Here is a 15,083-nt window from a genome sequence, read left to right as displayed (position 1 = left end):
GCCTCGTAATTGGCAGATAATGGCTCTGTTCGCGATAAAAGTTTAACGAGCTGATCATACTACGCGCGCCTCGCGTTAACGCGTTGATTGCCTTAAAAATTCACTCGAAAATTTCTACGAGGCTACGATTACGTTTCTATAATTGGTAATTATATCGTTTAAAGTTTGGGAAGGTTTTTACTTTTGAAACCTGTTCGACATTTATACATTCTACAGTAAAGTCCCCATACATGCACAAATATCTCTACCATAAATCCCGTGGGGAGTCAAGGAGTTTGATCGCCGTGCAGTGTTTACATGATCGTATATTCTCTAATGGCTGCCGACGAGCTTCGAATGTAGAGAAGGACAGAAAATAAAGAAGAGGACGCGTTACATTGTCTCACCGACATAACAAGGTGTTTTCACTCATGTCAGTCGTCTTCCTTTATTCGCTGTCCATAAACGGACCCACAAGCCAGTGGTGGGCAAAACCCTAGGATTCGAATAAATCTGAAGTCTGCCGATATGTCTATCTCCTTTCCTCTTTAGAACATTTTCCAAAGAAGGAAAAGAGACAAACATATCGGCAAACTTCAGATTTATTCGAAGCCTAGGGTTTTGCCCATCTCTGCTATGAGTGCGGCATCACGAATATATTTGTCCTTATTATTTATATACTGTCTATACTTTTATATTGTCTTTATATATCGTCCTATCTTTATCCTTAAATCACGAATATATTTGTAAAATTACGAAGGGGAATTAAGATACCCCTTTTTAGTCGTGCGGGTACTTGGTTGACGCCATGTTCGCCGCGCATGCGCGAAAAAACGCGTCCCGGTTGGCATCACTGTCTCAGTCCCGAGTTTGTGTATTCGTGGAGATTTTACTGTATTCAAATTTATTTCGTTTAAACGCTTTAAAATGTCAGCGATGGGTGACGTGGATGCGAACGTGTCGATACAAAATTTTATTTCATCGCGAAACTTCCCCGAACGCGAGCCTGAAATTTGTATTTTCATTCTAGCTTGACTCACCCGATCCTCGCTGTTCGCATTGTTTACGGGAATAAGTTGCTATTTCTCGGAAGTGAGGTGCGCGATCATCGTTTCACGGTATTCAATTAACTATTTCGCGTCAGACGGCTTTTCCGTAAAAGATTTTCGCTCGTCATACTGCAATTAATTGTCACATGTGCGACCACCTTCGTGAATGCCGCGTCATACGTTGGCAAAACGCTCGAGCGGAAGAAAATGTCTAGTGTCGAATAAAAAAAAAGGGATCGTTCATTATTTATTCGTTAAGAATGAATTCTTAAACATTTCAAAGTCTCGAGTGGTAGTTGCGAGCACGTGTACGATGCGAACTTTCGACTTTGCCTTTCGCGGAGGAACAGCTTCCTGTGCAATATTCCGACCGGCATTTGAAATTCACATGGAAGATTAAAGTTATGTAACAGAGTGCTTCGGGCACGCGTGATGCACTCGGAGGAGCGTAAAAACGATCTGAACCGTCTAGTGGGTGTGCATTTGTTTTTAAAATAGATGCAGGGGAAATGAAAACTTTGCATCGAGATTATCGAAGACAAGAAAATCTCACGTCTGACGTTCTATATCGAAAAGATTTCGAAAAGATCCGTTATCCATTTCTGGGTGACGCGACTAGCTCGTGTAAATAGAATTCGATAGAGTTCGATTGTCAAAGAAAACTGTTACGATGATTACACGATAGCTGGAACAGATATAAAGAAAGGATAGGGAAGAAAAATACATTCCACGAGATAGCGCCTTGGAACTCGAATGATCCGACGCAGAGAAAGAAAGAAAGAAGCTCCGCTTTGAAATAGCTATTCCGATCCACTATCTGGCCGAATATGGTGCACGGAATTCCTACGGTATTTTACAGAGCTACGTTGGTGAACTAATATTTGAATATTTCCATCGATCACAGACAGGAGTCTGTCCTTGACTAGCCCAGGTGCGTATAGGTCTCTCGACCTGACGACCGATAGGTGTTTCGCTACTAGCACCGATAACGGAGGACCTACCGCAACTTTAAAGGTCACAGCTGCGCTGAGAGAGCCGTTTCGCGGTCCGCTCCGGAGTATTTCCCGTCGTAAATCACCTTTAACCCAGGTAAAAACCGATTTCGAGAGCGAGTATCTCGACGCGAGTCGCGATCCAGTGGCGGGAGAGAGTGAGCTTTAGCACGGTCCGGCTGGTGTTCGCGAACTGTGATCCGTGCGGCGGGAGAACACGTGCACGGACGTCGACGTGTATGTCATGTCTCGTACTGTATACACGTGCATGTATAGTTGCCGAAGTAAAAGTAGCGGCGGGGCACGGTCGGGCTCGAGGAAGAAGAGGATTTCCGAGCTCTGTGATCGAGAGCGGCGCGAGAGAGGTGGGCGACGCCGACGGTCCGTGAGCCCGTCCCACGACGCCAACGGTTCAGGCACGATGGTGGGGTGTCAGCCGCGGCTTATCTGGCGACTTTATGTATATTACGATGCCCAAGGCAGGAGCACGGGCAGTTCACTGCTGGCTAACTGGTCGGAGAAGTCGGCGAAATCGAGTCTGAGCACGACGGCACGATTCGTCGAGAGAAACGTGGTCGAGAGCGAGCGACGCCGAATTAAGAGTTTCGGGAGCGCACACGTGCACGCGTACGCACACGTACACGCGCGAACGAGAGCTACCTTTCTGGCCCACCTATCGGAGAACAATCACGGATATATTCGCGCGTGTATACCGGTCAGGTGCGCGAAACCGTAGCCGTAGTGGAAGCCCGGTGCGGTTCGGAGTTTGGCAAGCTGATCGAGTCGGTATCGATACTTGGCGGTGATCGCTTCGATCCAGGATGATCGTCGTTGCGTGGTCCCTCTTCGTCATGGTTTCCTTGCTCATCGCCACCAACCAGGCATTCGTATCCGCTCCTCTGCCAGGTACAGTCACGATTTTACTGAATTAAAAAAAAAAAAAAAAAAAAAAAAAAAGAGTCCAAAGATGACAAAGGATCGGTTGAAAAGTGCCTTACCTATGAATCTATAGTGTCTTATCGTTCCGTTACGTCTCGGAAGTGTGTTCGTCGAGATTTCTACTGTTTCGAAGCAGTCGATTTCTTTGGTAGAGTCGCGTTGAAAAATGTCGTCGGTTAGATGTTTCGACTATTAAACGCGAGAAAGTTTGTTACGTTCTAAACTAATGCCTGGGAAAGTTCTGCGACATGTTGTCAGCTTTTTCTGTTTATTCTCGAGTCACGTCGTCGCACGGTTACGGGGAGAGACCGTTAACGTTCGCGCTGTCTCCTCGGTGTTTGCCATCGACGCGCGACGCTTCGCAAGGGTCGAACGCGTGCGATCGTATTATTAGTAGCGATGGGATCAACAACCTTGCGAGTAGATCCTTTTGTCTTCGAACAGCACAGATTGTCGTGAACCTGCCAAAGGACGATACATACCGCCACTTTATGAAATTTATCTCAAGAAATTTATCTCAAGAAATTTATCTACATCAAGTGATAGCTTTGATATTTCCAAATAAACGATCCATTGTAAACACGTACGAGTGGATCAGTAACCTTGCGAGTAGATCCTTTAGTCTTCGAACAGCACAGATTGTCGTAAACCTGCCGAAGTACCTGCCGACGATACACACAGTCACTTTATGAAATTTATCTGAGGAAATTTATCTCAAGAAATTTATCTACATCAAGTGATAGCTTTGATATTTCCAAATAAACGATCCATTGTAAACACGTACGAGTGGATCAATAACCTTGCGAGTAGATCCTTTAGTCTTCGAACAGCACAGATTGTCGTAAACCTGCCGAAGTACCTGCCGAAGTACCTGCCGACGATACACACAGTCACTTTATGAAATTTATCTGAGGAAATTTATGTACGTCGAGCGAAAACTTTAATATATCCAAATAAACGATTCATTGTAAATATATACAAGTGCACAGCTGATAACGTACATATTTATAACGAAACGTCGAGGCTATCGTTTGGTTTAACACTTTCGCCGCGGACGAAAATAAGTAGCCGTTCGCTGGGAGCTGCAATTGTGATATTTTTTTTAACGAAAAATTTCTTACAAATGTTTTAACATGATTATTTTGAAAACATATATTTGCGGTAACTTATTTCATACATAATACGATTGCCGAAAAAGACTGAAAACTGAAAAATAATAGAAACAACCACCACATTGTTACATTCGGAAAATGCCGTTGAAAATCCTTGGTGTAATACGTGTTGGATAACCAAACCAGAAAAGCTGTTCGATTCTGTAGAAAACTGGAAAGTTCGTGGTTTTAACGAAGATGTTCTAGCATAATAAAAACAACCATATATTTTCAGTTGGACGCGCACGTGCGCGATCCGCAGCGAGAGTGTTAAACAAATTTCTGTAGAAAAATAGGTTAGGAATAACTTACGGGGGACTTACTGTATATACAAAAGCATTTTCTCGCACGTAACGACATAAATTTATGCCGGTATCGATGTCGTCCGTGGCGAGCACGCGAAATAAATAAAAAGAATTCAGATCGAAATGTCGCCAGGCGTGCGACTCGAGTCTTCACGTGGCGGCGCACGCGAGCCCCGAAATTTCCCTGTTTTGAGGTCATTACTTCGTTAGCGTTCGCGCGCCGCACATGCTTCACCTGCGAAGCTGTCTCGCGAACGAAGTTTCTGGCAACGTTTCGCTATATTCCCGAGAGGTTGGTAAGATGCGGAAGTCTATAGCAATCGTGATTCGTTCGAAACGAGCAATTATACTTTGATCAGTCCCGAGTGACGCTGGTTCGCTTTATCTGTCGCATAGGATTAACGTGATTAGAGGTCAAGTATTTTCACGACGATGTCAGGTGTACGGTCTGTAATTTTTGTTTAGAGTCTAAAGTCTGCGGTTCGTCGATGATTCTTTTCGTTTCGTTACAACCGTTCAATAAAATATTCATTTCATTCTACGCACAGAACATAATTTACCGAACAATTCAGAGACACCCTGTACGTAACCTCTCCGTAGATATTAACAAGCGAATTTACGTTTTTCGATTACTTCAAATGCCGCGGGTACGGAGTTAACAACTCTGAACGAATATGCATAAATCAATTTCCCGATGACATAATACGGCGCCGTCGTCGCAAACTAGATGCCACGGGTCAATTGCAATTTAAATTTTAGTTTACTTCGATCGTGTCATCCACGGCATTTTTCTACGCGGAAAATTTTCTTTCTCGTTTCCCTTGGATCGAACTCTTACCTACGCAATTTTTCTTTTTTTAAAGTTGTTTATCGAGGCCTTTAGTTTTACACGAGTTATCCCCAATAAACAAGGGCTTAAGGATTAACGATACAAACTTATATCCTAATGGTCCAATTGAACGTCTCCAGGCTACGTAATATCAAATGTATTATACATGTACGAATGGGTCGGATCGTTACATTTTCGCGGTAACGACAGAAAGGAAATGATTTATCAGGAAAAATATATAAGGTTGTTCCAAAAGTTTCTTCTCTTATCTTAATAAGTAATGCATACGCGATATTTTACGTCTGATGTTACGTTATTGAATTGCGTACGATTCATTTTGCTCCAGCGCTGTTACAGCATCAACATCTAAGAAATCAGGTTGTCTATTCATAGAAACATTGTCACGCAAAATAACTGAGCGCAAATCACGGAAGAAACTTTTGGGACAACTTAATGTAAGGTACTACAAAAAAACCTGACCACGTACAGTATTCTAGTACCTACAGTACCTACGATATAATCGAGACGAATGTTTTCGCTCTCCTGGCTAATACCGTGATCGCGTTTCCCGTATCTGCTCTGTGAACTTTGAGGTCGCTCGGCGAGAATCGTAGGTAGATGTACCTACGTACGTTTCGACCGTTGTTTTCTTTTCTCTCGGCGTGCGCTTATTACGCGTGGCAAAAAAGAAAAACAGAGAGGGTCTCGGAGTCGAAACGCGGAAAGTCGAGACAACCGTACAAGTCGAAACGGATGGCGAATCCGAATCCTTCGTTCCGGCGAATTTTCGAACTCGTGTCCAGACGGCCGATCGAAAGGCGTCGGTCGTGTTTCGAAGCAGGCGAGTTTTTAGCGCTGGGAAGCTAAAACTCTTCGGGTCGCCTTTCATGAAAGACCCGTTAAAAATAGACGCGCGCGAGGCAAGACGATCGACACACCGTGTTCATTCTGAAATTGCACTTCACTCTCGCATGCAGCTCGTTCGAGGGATAGATTTAACTTCCGCCGACGCGAATCGCCGGTACACGCTCGACGTGAATTCGGTTTGAACCGTTGCCACGGGAATTATGGCCGGCTTTCGGCCGTCTCTAAACCGGCACGGTTTTCGTCCGATTTCGCTGTATTATACTTACACCGGTTCGCGGATACTCGGTGGTTCCTCTCTATGTTCTTACGCGAGCCGATCGTCGAGTTTACGGCAGATTTTAATTAACGCGCAGATAAAAGTAACGATATCGGTCTCTCCTGCGTGCATCGACGTCTTTTATCGGCGAATGATTAAAAAAAAGAAAAGTACCATAACGAGCGTACCGATTAGATTTTTCTTTCCCCTTCCAACCCCCTCTACCCACGATAAGACCGCGGTCAACTGATTTTATCGGTGTATTTCGAAAGTACGCTTCTCTTTGTCCACGGTTATATATAGCTCCCATAATCGAAAACTAATTAACGGGACGCTGAAAAAACATGGACTACGGCTTCTTCGAATTAATCGATATGTCATCGGGGTTCAACCAAACGTCGAACTCGCAGCTCCGCGACGAGTGTTCGTTCCACGTAGGAAACTTCCGTCAGAGATTGATCGTAAATCGAAAGTACGACGGTTAGGGACCGTGCGCGCAACAATTTCTTTGGTACGACGCGATAGAAGGTTAATAGTAAGAAAATTCTATGAAGAACGGCGCGAGGGTTCGCAGAAACGAGTAAACTGGAGTAAACGTTCGATATCCGATTCATTTCGGGTAGTTCGTAAAGCTTCCCTGGAAACGTCGACTCTGGATTCGATGCAGGGCAGAACGATACCGTCTCGTATCGATCGCTGCCCTTTATTAAATTCACCTTCGATTTCCTTGCGAGCACGACTCGACGGTAATTTATACGACGAGACGTGATCCTTGGAGCTGGCTATTACGTGGTAGTAATAAATAGATGATAGATCATTAAGAAGGAAAGGCGGAGACTGTGGCACAGTGGTTAGTGTGGCGGACTACCACGCTGATGACCCGGGTTCGAATCCCGGGTGTCCGGGCAATTTTTTCATGGTGTTGGGTTAAGGTTTCAGGGCCGGGTAAGGAGGAGTATGGTGAAAAAAAAGCCCTGTTGGCTTAAAATGAGGAAAATGATAAAAAATAAGGCCGCGCAACTGGATCAGAGTTTCAAACCACTCTGAAACTAGTTGAACGCGACCGTGGATCTAGGTAAAACAAAGAGGCGCAAACAGAGTTTGTAACACTAATTTCAAATCGGTTACTTCTTCCATGTGCGATCGGCCTAAAAAAAGCCGATAATGATGAAAATGTGCATCACAGGTATTGGGTGCGGTGCAATGCAAGGAGATTATCGCTTGCGCGCACCTTAAATGAAAAACTCAAACACTCAGATTATTAAGAGTCCATCTGTATCGTTCGATAGCAGCAACTACATAGCACGAGAATGAATCGGTGCTCTGCAAGAATCGCAACGAATAAACGCGAAACGAATTATATCCACGGTTCCGGAGACTCGTCTCGCCGTGAATTGGGTTTAGCGTTTCCCGAATGGTGGCTCGCTTGGTTTCCCTCGAAAAAAAAAAAAAGAAAAATAAAATAAAATAAATCGGAGTCGAGAGCAACATGAGTTTGATTTTGCACGTTAATTACACGCGCGCGCCACTTCGGCCTGGCCAAAGTTAAATACCCCGGCCGGATCGATTCGTTTACCTTAATTGTCGGTCGGTTATCCGTTAACGAGCCTGTCGTTTTCTGTCAGCCCTATTGGCAGGCTGCCAGTGGCCCTTTTAAACCCAGTAGGCCTCGTCGATTGGTTATTGTGGTGAACTGCTGCACCTGCAGAAAACTGCTTGCATGTGCATGACCGAGGCGCGTCCCGCTCGGTATCGGGAATAGAAACAATAAATATCGAAGTTCTCGAGGCGTGGCAGGTCAGAGAACATCGATAGGGGCACGGAATAGTTGGCTCTTTTGATTTTAGAAATCCGACCGTCACGATAACGGAAATAAATGGTTGAAAAGCGACGATGCTCCCAAAGACGAATAAAAATTCGATAAAAATTGCAATCTAAATTGTACAGTTAAATCCGTATCCGAATCTTTTACGCATAGATCGGTTACTCCGATTAAATGTAATCCAGACGAAAACACGGATAGGAACGATTCTCGCCGATCGGCGGATTGATAATACAGATTAGCCAAGACGCGTTGACTGTCGGAGCGAGATACTCTCGAACATTTCTACCGTGATTAAACTTTGTTTACAGGCTTTTTTTTTTTTTTTTTAATTTTCTTTGGCACTCGAGTTTCAAAATTAATTCGGCGATAAAGCACCGTCACCTATACATGGGCGATCGACGCGTTAACGAGCAATCGCGACGATACGCAACGCTTGTATTCGAGGCACGCGTATCCGTTGTGCGTGAAGCGAGCTCTTGGCGCAACGTCATCGACGAGAAATCTAGGAAACTTAAACGACGAGGATTGCTAAAGTGACAAACGCGTCGAATGACGACGTCGCCACCATTTATACGGAACTCTCGCAAGGCCAACGTGTATAAACAAACAGTTGAACGATGACCGTACCTGACTAAACGCTCGACAAAAAATTATTTTCTAAAATGTAGCGTCGGATCTCGCTTTCGTTTCGTTCGGCTTCGGACGTTTTGCACAGCTTTTCTAGAAGCTTCAAAGAGCGATAGCGAACGCGATACAGATCAATCGTTAATCACACATCGATACGCAACGTAACGTGCCGATCTTATCTCCCGCTTTTCCGTGTTTTCGATCGAACGATTGGAAAAACGTCGCGAGCGCATGCTGTTGCGTCGCAAATGACCGATTTCGAAACGCGTACAATTTTCGAAGCTATACAGGCTGTCCCAAAAATGTTGGAGGTCCTTGAATGGGGTGGTTCGGGAGGTGATTTGAAGCAACTTTTTCCTTAGCGAAAATGTCGTCCGAGGCTTCGTTAAAGAGATATTAAGAGAAAACCCCGACCAATCAGAGCGCGCGGTTACCGTTGGAGCGGCCGCGGTAGCGAAGGCTACGCGCTGAGCGGCCGCGTCAATATCCTTCGATGCACGTCGAGTCACTTGTTCGCGTTCGAGAGCGGCTACCTAGCGCGTAGCCATCGCTATCGCGGCCGCTCCATCGGTATCCGCGCGCTCTGATTGGTCAGTGTTTGTCCGTTAATATCTCCTCAACGAAGCCTCGGACAACAATTTCGCTAAGGAAAAAGTTGTTTCAAATCACCCCCTGAATCATCCTTTTCAAGGACCTCCAACATTTTTGGGACACCCTGTATGTCAAGCATTACTTTTAAAGTTTTGTTAGAAACTCCGACATCGAAACACGTCAACAGCGATTATGACGCTGCGAAACGTGACCTATGTACGCTGGGCATCTACAAAAACTTGATGGGTGGCTTAACGTATCACGCGTCAACAGCTGCGACAGCTGGACAAACGAAAAATGCATTCGGAGCCATTGTTCCGAACGTGGAACGTTCATTTGTGTGGTGGCTGCGGGCCGTGTTAACGAAGACTGCCGCCAATCGCACCTCTAATAGCCTGTGCTAACTTCTAACGAACCACTCTCGAGAAACACGGCGATTCGCGATAACGAGCAACGATTTTCTAAAAGCGTTTGAATTTTCGGTCGACGGGAAGAAAACGCGATAACGAACGGCCTTAATCGCGTAATGCATCGTTCGACCCTCCACGTGCGTTTGGAAATAAAAGATAATCCACCTTTGATCCGTTGCGCGTTCAATAAAAATTATCCGTGTTATAAAATGGAATTACGTTTCCCATCGAGCGAATGAAAGCTGATCGATGATCGAATAAACGCTAAATATAAATCGTTTTCTGCGTTTTCACTCGTTATTTGTTATACGATTAAAATTCTGGCACCTATCGCGAGAGCTCGAGAACTCCTAAATCAGGACTCCTTCTAATTGGTTGAGAACACTCCTTTCACTTTTCACGAATTATGTTGTTCTTAGGTTATACATGTATTACAATATGGTCCAGAAGCAATGTTAATATAATTTTAATACAATTTAAATTTGACTGATTTGTAGTTTCTTGAATTTCCGTCAAGGAGAGACAGTGACACACTAACGATAACAATTAACATGAACCGCTTCTGAAACGCCATCATTCGATCTTTCGGATCGACGTTCAATCACGACTGCGACCGTGATTGTGTGATCACGGTGAAAAATCATTGATAGTGATTTTTCACGCCATCCCGTAATAGAAACCTCGGGAAACCGTTATACTCGTAGCCGCGGCTATATTCGCACCATCAGGCAACCGTGTCCCCGTTTGTGCAAAAATTGCCGCGTGACTACAAACTCGTCCGTCCGTTGAACGAACAACCGTCTCCCCGGTATTTATAAATCCAGACAGCTCGCGGAAGACGGGCCCATTCGAACACCGGTACCTACGCGCACGTGAAAAATTTCACCGATAGTCGATACCGCACGACGGTACTCTGTCTGGCCATACAATTCCAGAAACGCTTGGTCGCTGAAAGGAAGGAACGCTCGAACGCGTGTCGCGTTGATCCCGACAGTTCGACGAGAGAGCAAACAAACGAGAATGCAATTTTAAAGAACGATTTTCAAAATTTCACCGCAAGATTTCTGCTGTTATTTTTCCGCAACGCGTATCGCCGTCGTCGTGTGTAACGCGGACGCTTATCGCGTAATTTCTCCACCTCGCGAGGCGAGATGCGCGAGATAACGAGTCCGATATTATTCGAATATCTAGAGTTAATATTTGGCGAGCGTGTATCGAAGTGTCGCATGTATCGTCTCGATCCACTCGATATCGATCGACATACTTGACTTTGAAACAAGGCGAAGGGTCGTCCTCGAGAACCTAGCATCGAGCTGAAGTCTAGCGATATCGAACAATGGCTGTATATTCGAGCCAGGTAACACCGAGTAACTCTAACGCTTTATCTATCGGGTGCCTATTTATAGCCTTTTCAATTCCAGTAAATCCACGTATAGGAACCTCTCGACTATGCGCGCGTTTTTCTCCGTTAGTACGTCGATAAAAATTGTTTGTTTCTGCAAATCGAGCGTTGCTAGTATAAGTATAACCGACAGCGCAGCTGATAGGCTCCCGTGGGTTGGACAAAGCGTTGAAGTTACTCCCTGTAACGATACTTCCGTTAATGACACGCGACGTTCGCGAAAATTGGCCGGTAGCCAAGTTCTTCGCTGAACTCGGCCTCAAAACGAAAGAGTCTACACGAAGGTCTTCGTCTCGTTCACAGATGCGAGGTAATCGCGTTACCTCTTCGGTCACGGGGAACACCTTTCGAGTAATATCGCGCGAATTTGGCGCCGTTCGATTTACCGTTAAAATGCATCCGTTCACGACCAACGATATTTATAATGTTGCGTTGACCTTCGTCCGTTCCTCGACACGGGTACACGTTAAAATACTTCTATTTATATTCGCGAACAGGCTAACGAGAATTTTACGGTACGGAACGTCTTCGAGGAACGTTTTAATCGTGTTGGGTTCGAAGATGCAGAGAAGTCCTTGTACGTAATTGGACTATGGATTTCATGCATTTATGGCGTAAAGTAATGTGAAAGAAATAGAAAAAGTATATGGATGAATGTTACGATCGGACTGCGGATCTTTATACAAAATAAAATCTTTTCGAACGTGTCTACAAAAATTTTGACCCAAATATAGGAATTTATTTTATTCTGCAAATGTTATAACGTGTACTTTACTTTACTTTCGATCTTTTCTTTTTATATATTCTTGTATACTGTTTGGATTTTATAGGTCCTTGCACATTCGAATTTCGTATAAATGCATAAAGATCAGGCGGTCTAATTATAATATACCGTACACGGCGTTTCTCGTGTACGAAGGATAGGAAATTTCGATACGTCCTCGATTCCAATCTTTCGAACAAAGCTCGAGCCGGTTTCCGGTACGCAGGTTCACGAAAGATCTAAATTTATCGATCGATGTACCTATTAAGGAGCCGCAAGGGCTAGAAATTCGCTACGTCGATGCATCACCGAAACTCCACGTACACGATTATGTAATGCGCGATACGTGACCGTGCTTTTTTTATCCGATGCAACATACGAACGTCGAACGTAATTGCCTCGATTACGCGCGTCTTTACCTATCTGCGAAACGCGGTATCGTCGAGAGTTTCTTCCGAGTGATTCGATCGAGTCCAGCGTTCGATGGACGGTCCCGTTGGCGCGTTGCCGAATGTTTTGTTATAGAATGCTTATATTTACGTAAGAAAGCCTAGAGTGCAAATTTCGCGTTCTACGATCGCGCTCTAGAGAAATACGTGCCCCCCCCCCTGCCAACGAGAATCTGATCGATACGCCTTGATTCGACGTTAAACGTGTTATTTCCAATCGGCAGTGACAAACCGTTACGCGATAATATCGACGGTAAATTACTGTCACGAAACGATACTCCGATCCGAGACGTGGCCACGGAACGATTCGACGTCATCCACGAACTCGTTTGCATTTAATAACGCCGGGCTCGAACGGATGAATATCAGCGAGCGTTGCGAAATCTCTCGATCTATGTATACGAAGGTCGAAAAAATGAAAAAGAAAAAAAAAAAAATTACACGATCGCAATCGAATCATGGTTTCAGCGAGAGCTTCAAAATTGCATCATTCGCTTCAGCTTTAACCGATCTTATTGCAGATTAACGAACGGTCGATCGAGCGCGATGTCCTCGTACAAAGCCGCTTCTCGCGTCAACTTTCGCCATTGAACATCGTAAGTTTGATAAAAAACGGCCCCGATGAAAATAATTTCGGGATTAACCTACTCGAACGATTTTATCTTGCAATAAAATATCGAACGTCTTAAATCTAACAGCCCCACGCGCCGGAATTAATCGAACTCCGTTGAGCCGACAGTAAGTAGATACCAATCCCGTAGAATCTTACGAAGTATCGATAATCGTTTCGATCCGTTAAACGTTACCCAACCGTGGGTGTAACATTCCGCGAACATTTCGATTTGCGTCATTTTCAACCGCTGTCCGAGCCCTAACCGAATCACGTTACTCGCTCTAAAATAAGCATACGGAGTATATACACGCTCGACAGAGTACACAACGCTTTTCTCGAGTTCACCAAGGAAGTCGACATCTCGCACGCAGCGATTCGAAAAGAATTTTTCACGTGCTGTGGAAATCTATAATCTATAGTCGTTCTACCGTCCGAGCGTATCGTTCTTCCGCGTTTCTCGTGTCTCGCATGTGCGCGGTGCAACGTACTGACGCCGTTAGCGTATCGTCGTCAAAGTTTCCACGACGGGCTTTTCGAGCAAACAGGCAAACAGTGATAACGAATTTTTGTACGACGACGACTTCGGAGCGGCGTTTGTTCATCGTTACTTCCTCGTACGCGAACGAAACTTAATCAGGTGACACGGTCACGCGCGGGACGGGTTCAAAAATTTTCCGAGGCCTGAGTTCGCATTCGAATCCTACACTTGATTTTTGCAACGAGAAATCATTTATTTACAAATGCTGTCGCATATTGTATATTTTTGATAAGGGGAGTATCATAACAAATAATGATACTTCGATGATTTTTGTCGCACCTTTGAACTGAATCGTCGCTGCTAAAAAAAATGTCTCGAATCCGTCGATGGTGTCATCGTTCTGTAAAGAGTTCGTCGAAATCGGTGTCATTTTCCGCCGGCCCTGGTCGCGTGCGGTCCGTACCACGGAGATAATCAACGGTAGGCAGACGTATGTAAATGCAGGAATCGCGAGACGTCCAGGAATAGTAACAGTTGAAAAACAGTTTTCCAGTCGAGTCGAAGACGACTCGACGATTAAATAGTCGACAACACGTTGCGTAAGATTTGCGACGCAAAATGGGACTCGAGTGGGACGCTGCGAGAAAAATACGGGAAAAAACAAGAGAAATTTAAGTTGGACACCGAGTTTTTTCATCGTCGAAACGCTGTTTTTTGCTGTTGTTTATTTCACCGTCGGATCTTTACATGATCGATGTCGGTAAGATTTTGCGTAATACGGGCGAACAAGGCTAACGTTGCTAAGCCGTATCGTTCCGATACGATCGCGCGAATTTTTCGAGAGCGAACCACTCCTTGGCCTGAGAAACGCGCAAAAATGCGCGCAACGTTCGCGTTATGGCGGTAACACAACCTACATACGTTGCACGAAAGGCGGAGTTTCTTAACACGTCGGGAAATGTATTATGTATGTACGTATTGCGTGGACGATTTCAAAAGCGAGGTGTTCTTGAAACGATCCTACAAACCCGAGGATATGTATAAAAAAAAATGTCGTGAAATGTGCAGCGAGAAATAACGGAATGTAATAAAAGGAATACCGCAAATGTAGCTGGCAGAACATTAAAAATTTAAATTCTACCACATTTTAAGGTGGTGTTTCGAGATAGTCACGTTCGAAGATATGTATAATTGCAAACTTTCGCAAAAGTACAGTCTTACTGATCTCGCGCATAAACCAATAATAAACCAATACGTAGTATATGTACGCGTACACGCTGACTGGTACCGAGCAGCTTCTGTTCTGCTTCTACGTTCTGTTTCAAAATTTTTTTTTTTTTTTTAGCTCTTTAAGACCCTGTTTCAGATTTCAATGAATTTGATCTGAGCAACGCTCTGTAACCACGTAAAACTGGAGCGGTCAATTTATGCGTAGTAGAGATTGGATGAGTGCAAGAAAATCGGGGCCTCGGTTCTGTGTTTACATTTGACTCAGAATTCGATTTCACTAGTGTTCGATTTCACCAAAATGAGAAAACATTTCGTGCTCTATCCTTCT

General features: G+C 44.5%; 1 protein-coding gene across 2 annotated transcripts in view; it reads left to right on the top strand.

Annotated features, from left to right (window-relative positions):
- LOC128891934 (uncharacterized) overlaps positions 1 to 15,083 on the top strand; it is a 30,206-nt gene that overhangs the window by 7,709 nt on the left and 7,414 nt on the right. The window contains exon 1 of one of the 2 annotated variants that reach the window (XM_054151914.1): positions 2,492 to 2,926. The exons of the other annotated variant lie outside the window; for it this stretch is intronic. Coding sequence (XP_054007889.1) covers positions 2,842 to 2,926 — 85 coding nt within the window. The 5' untranslated portion in view covers positions 2,492 to 2,841. Of the gene's footprint in view, positions 1 to 2,491; positions 2,927 to 15,083 lie in introns of those variants that run through there. 2 annotated transcript variants of the gene reach the window in all.

Source organism: Hylaeus anthracinus, unplaced genomic scaffold (assembly GCF_026225885.1).
Source record: "Hylaeus anthracinus isolate JK02 unplaced genomic scaffold, UHH_iyHylAnth1.0_haploid 12002, whole genome shotgun sequence".
NCBI classification, from domain to species: domain Eukaryota; kingdom Metazoa; phylum Arthropoda; class Insecta; order Hymenoptera; family Colletidae; genus Hylaeus; species Hylaeus anthracinus.
Note: the sequence above shows the minus strand (reverse complement) of the source record. Positions and strands in the feature narration are given on the sequence as shown.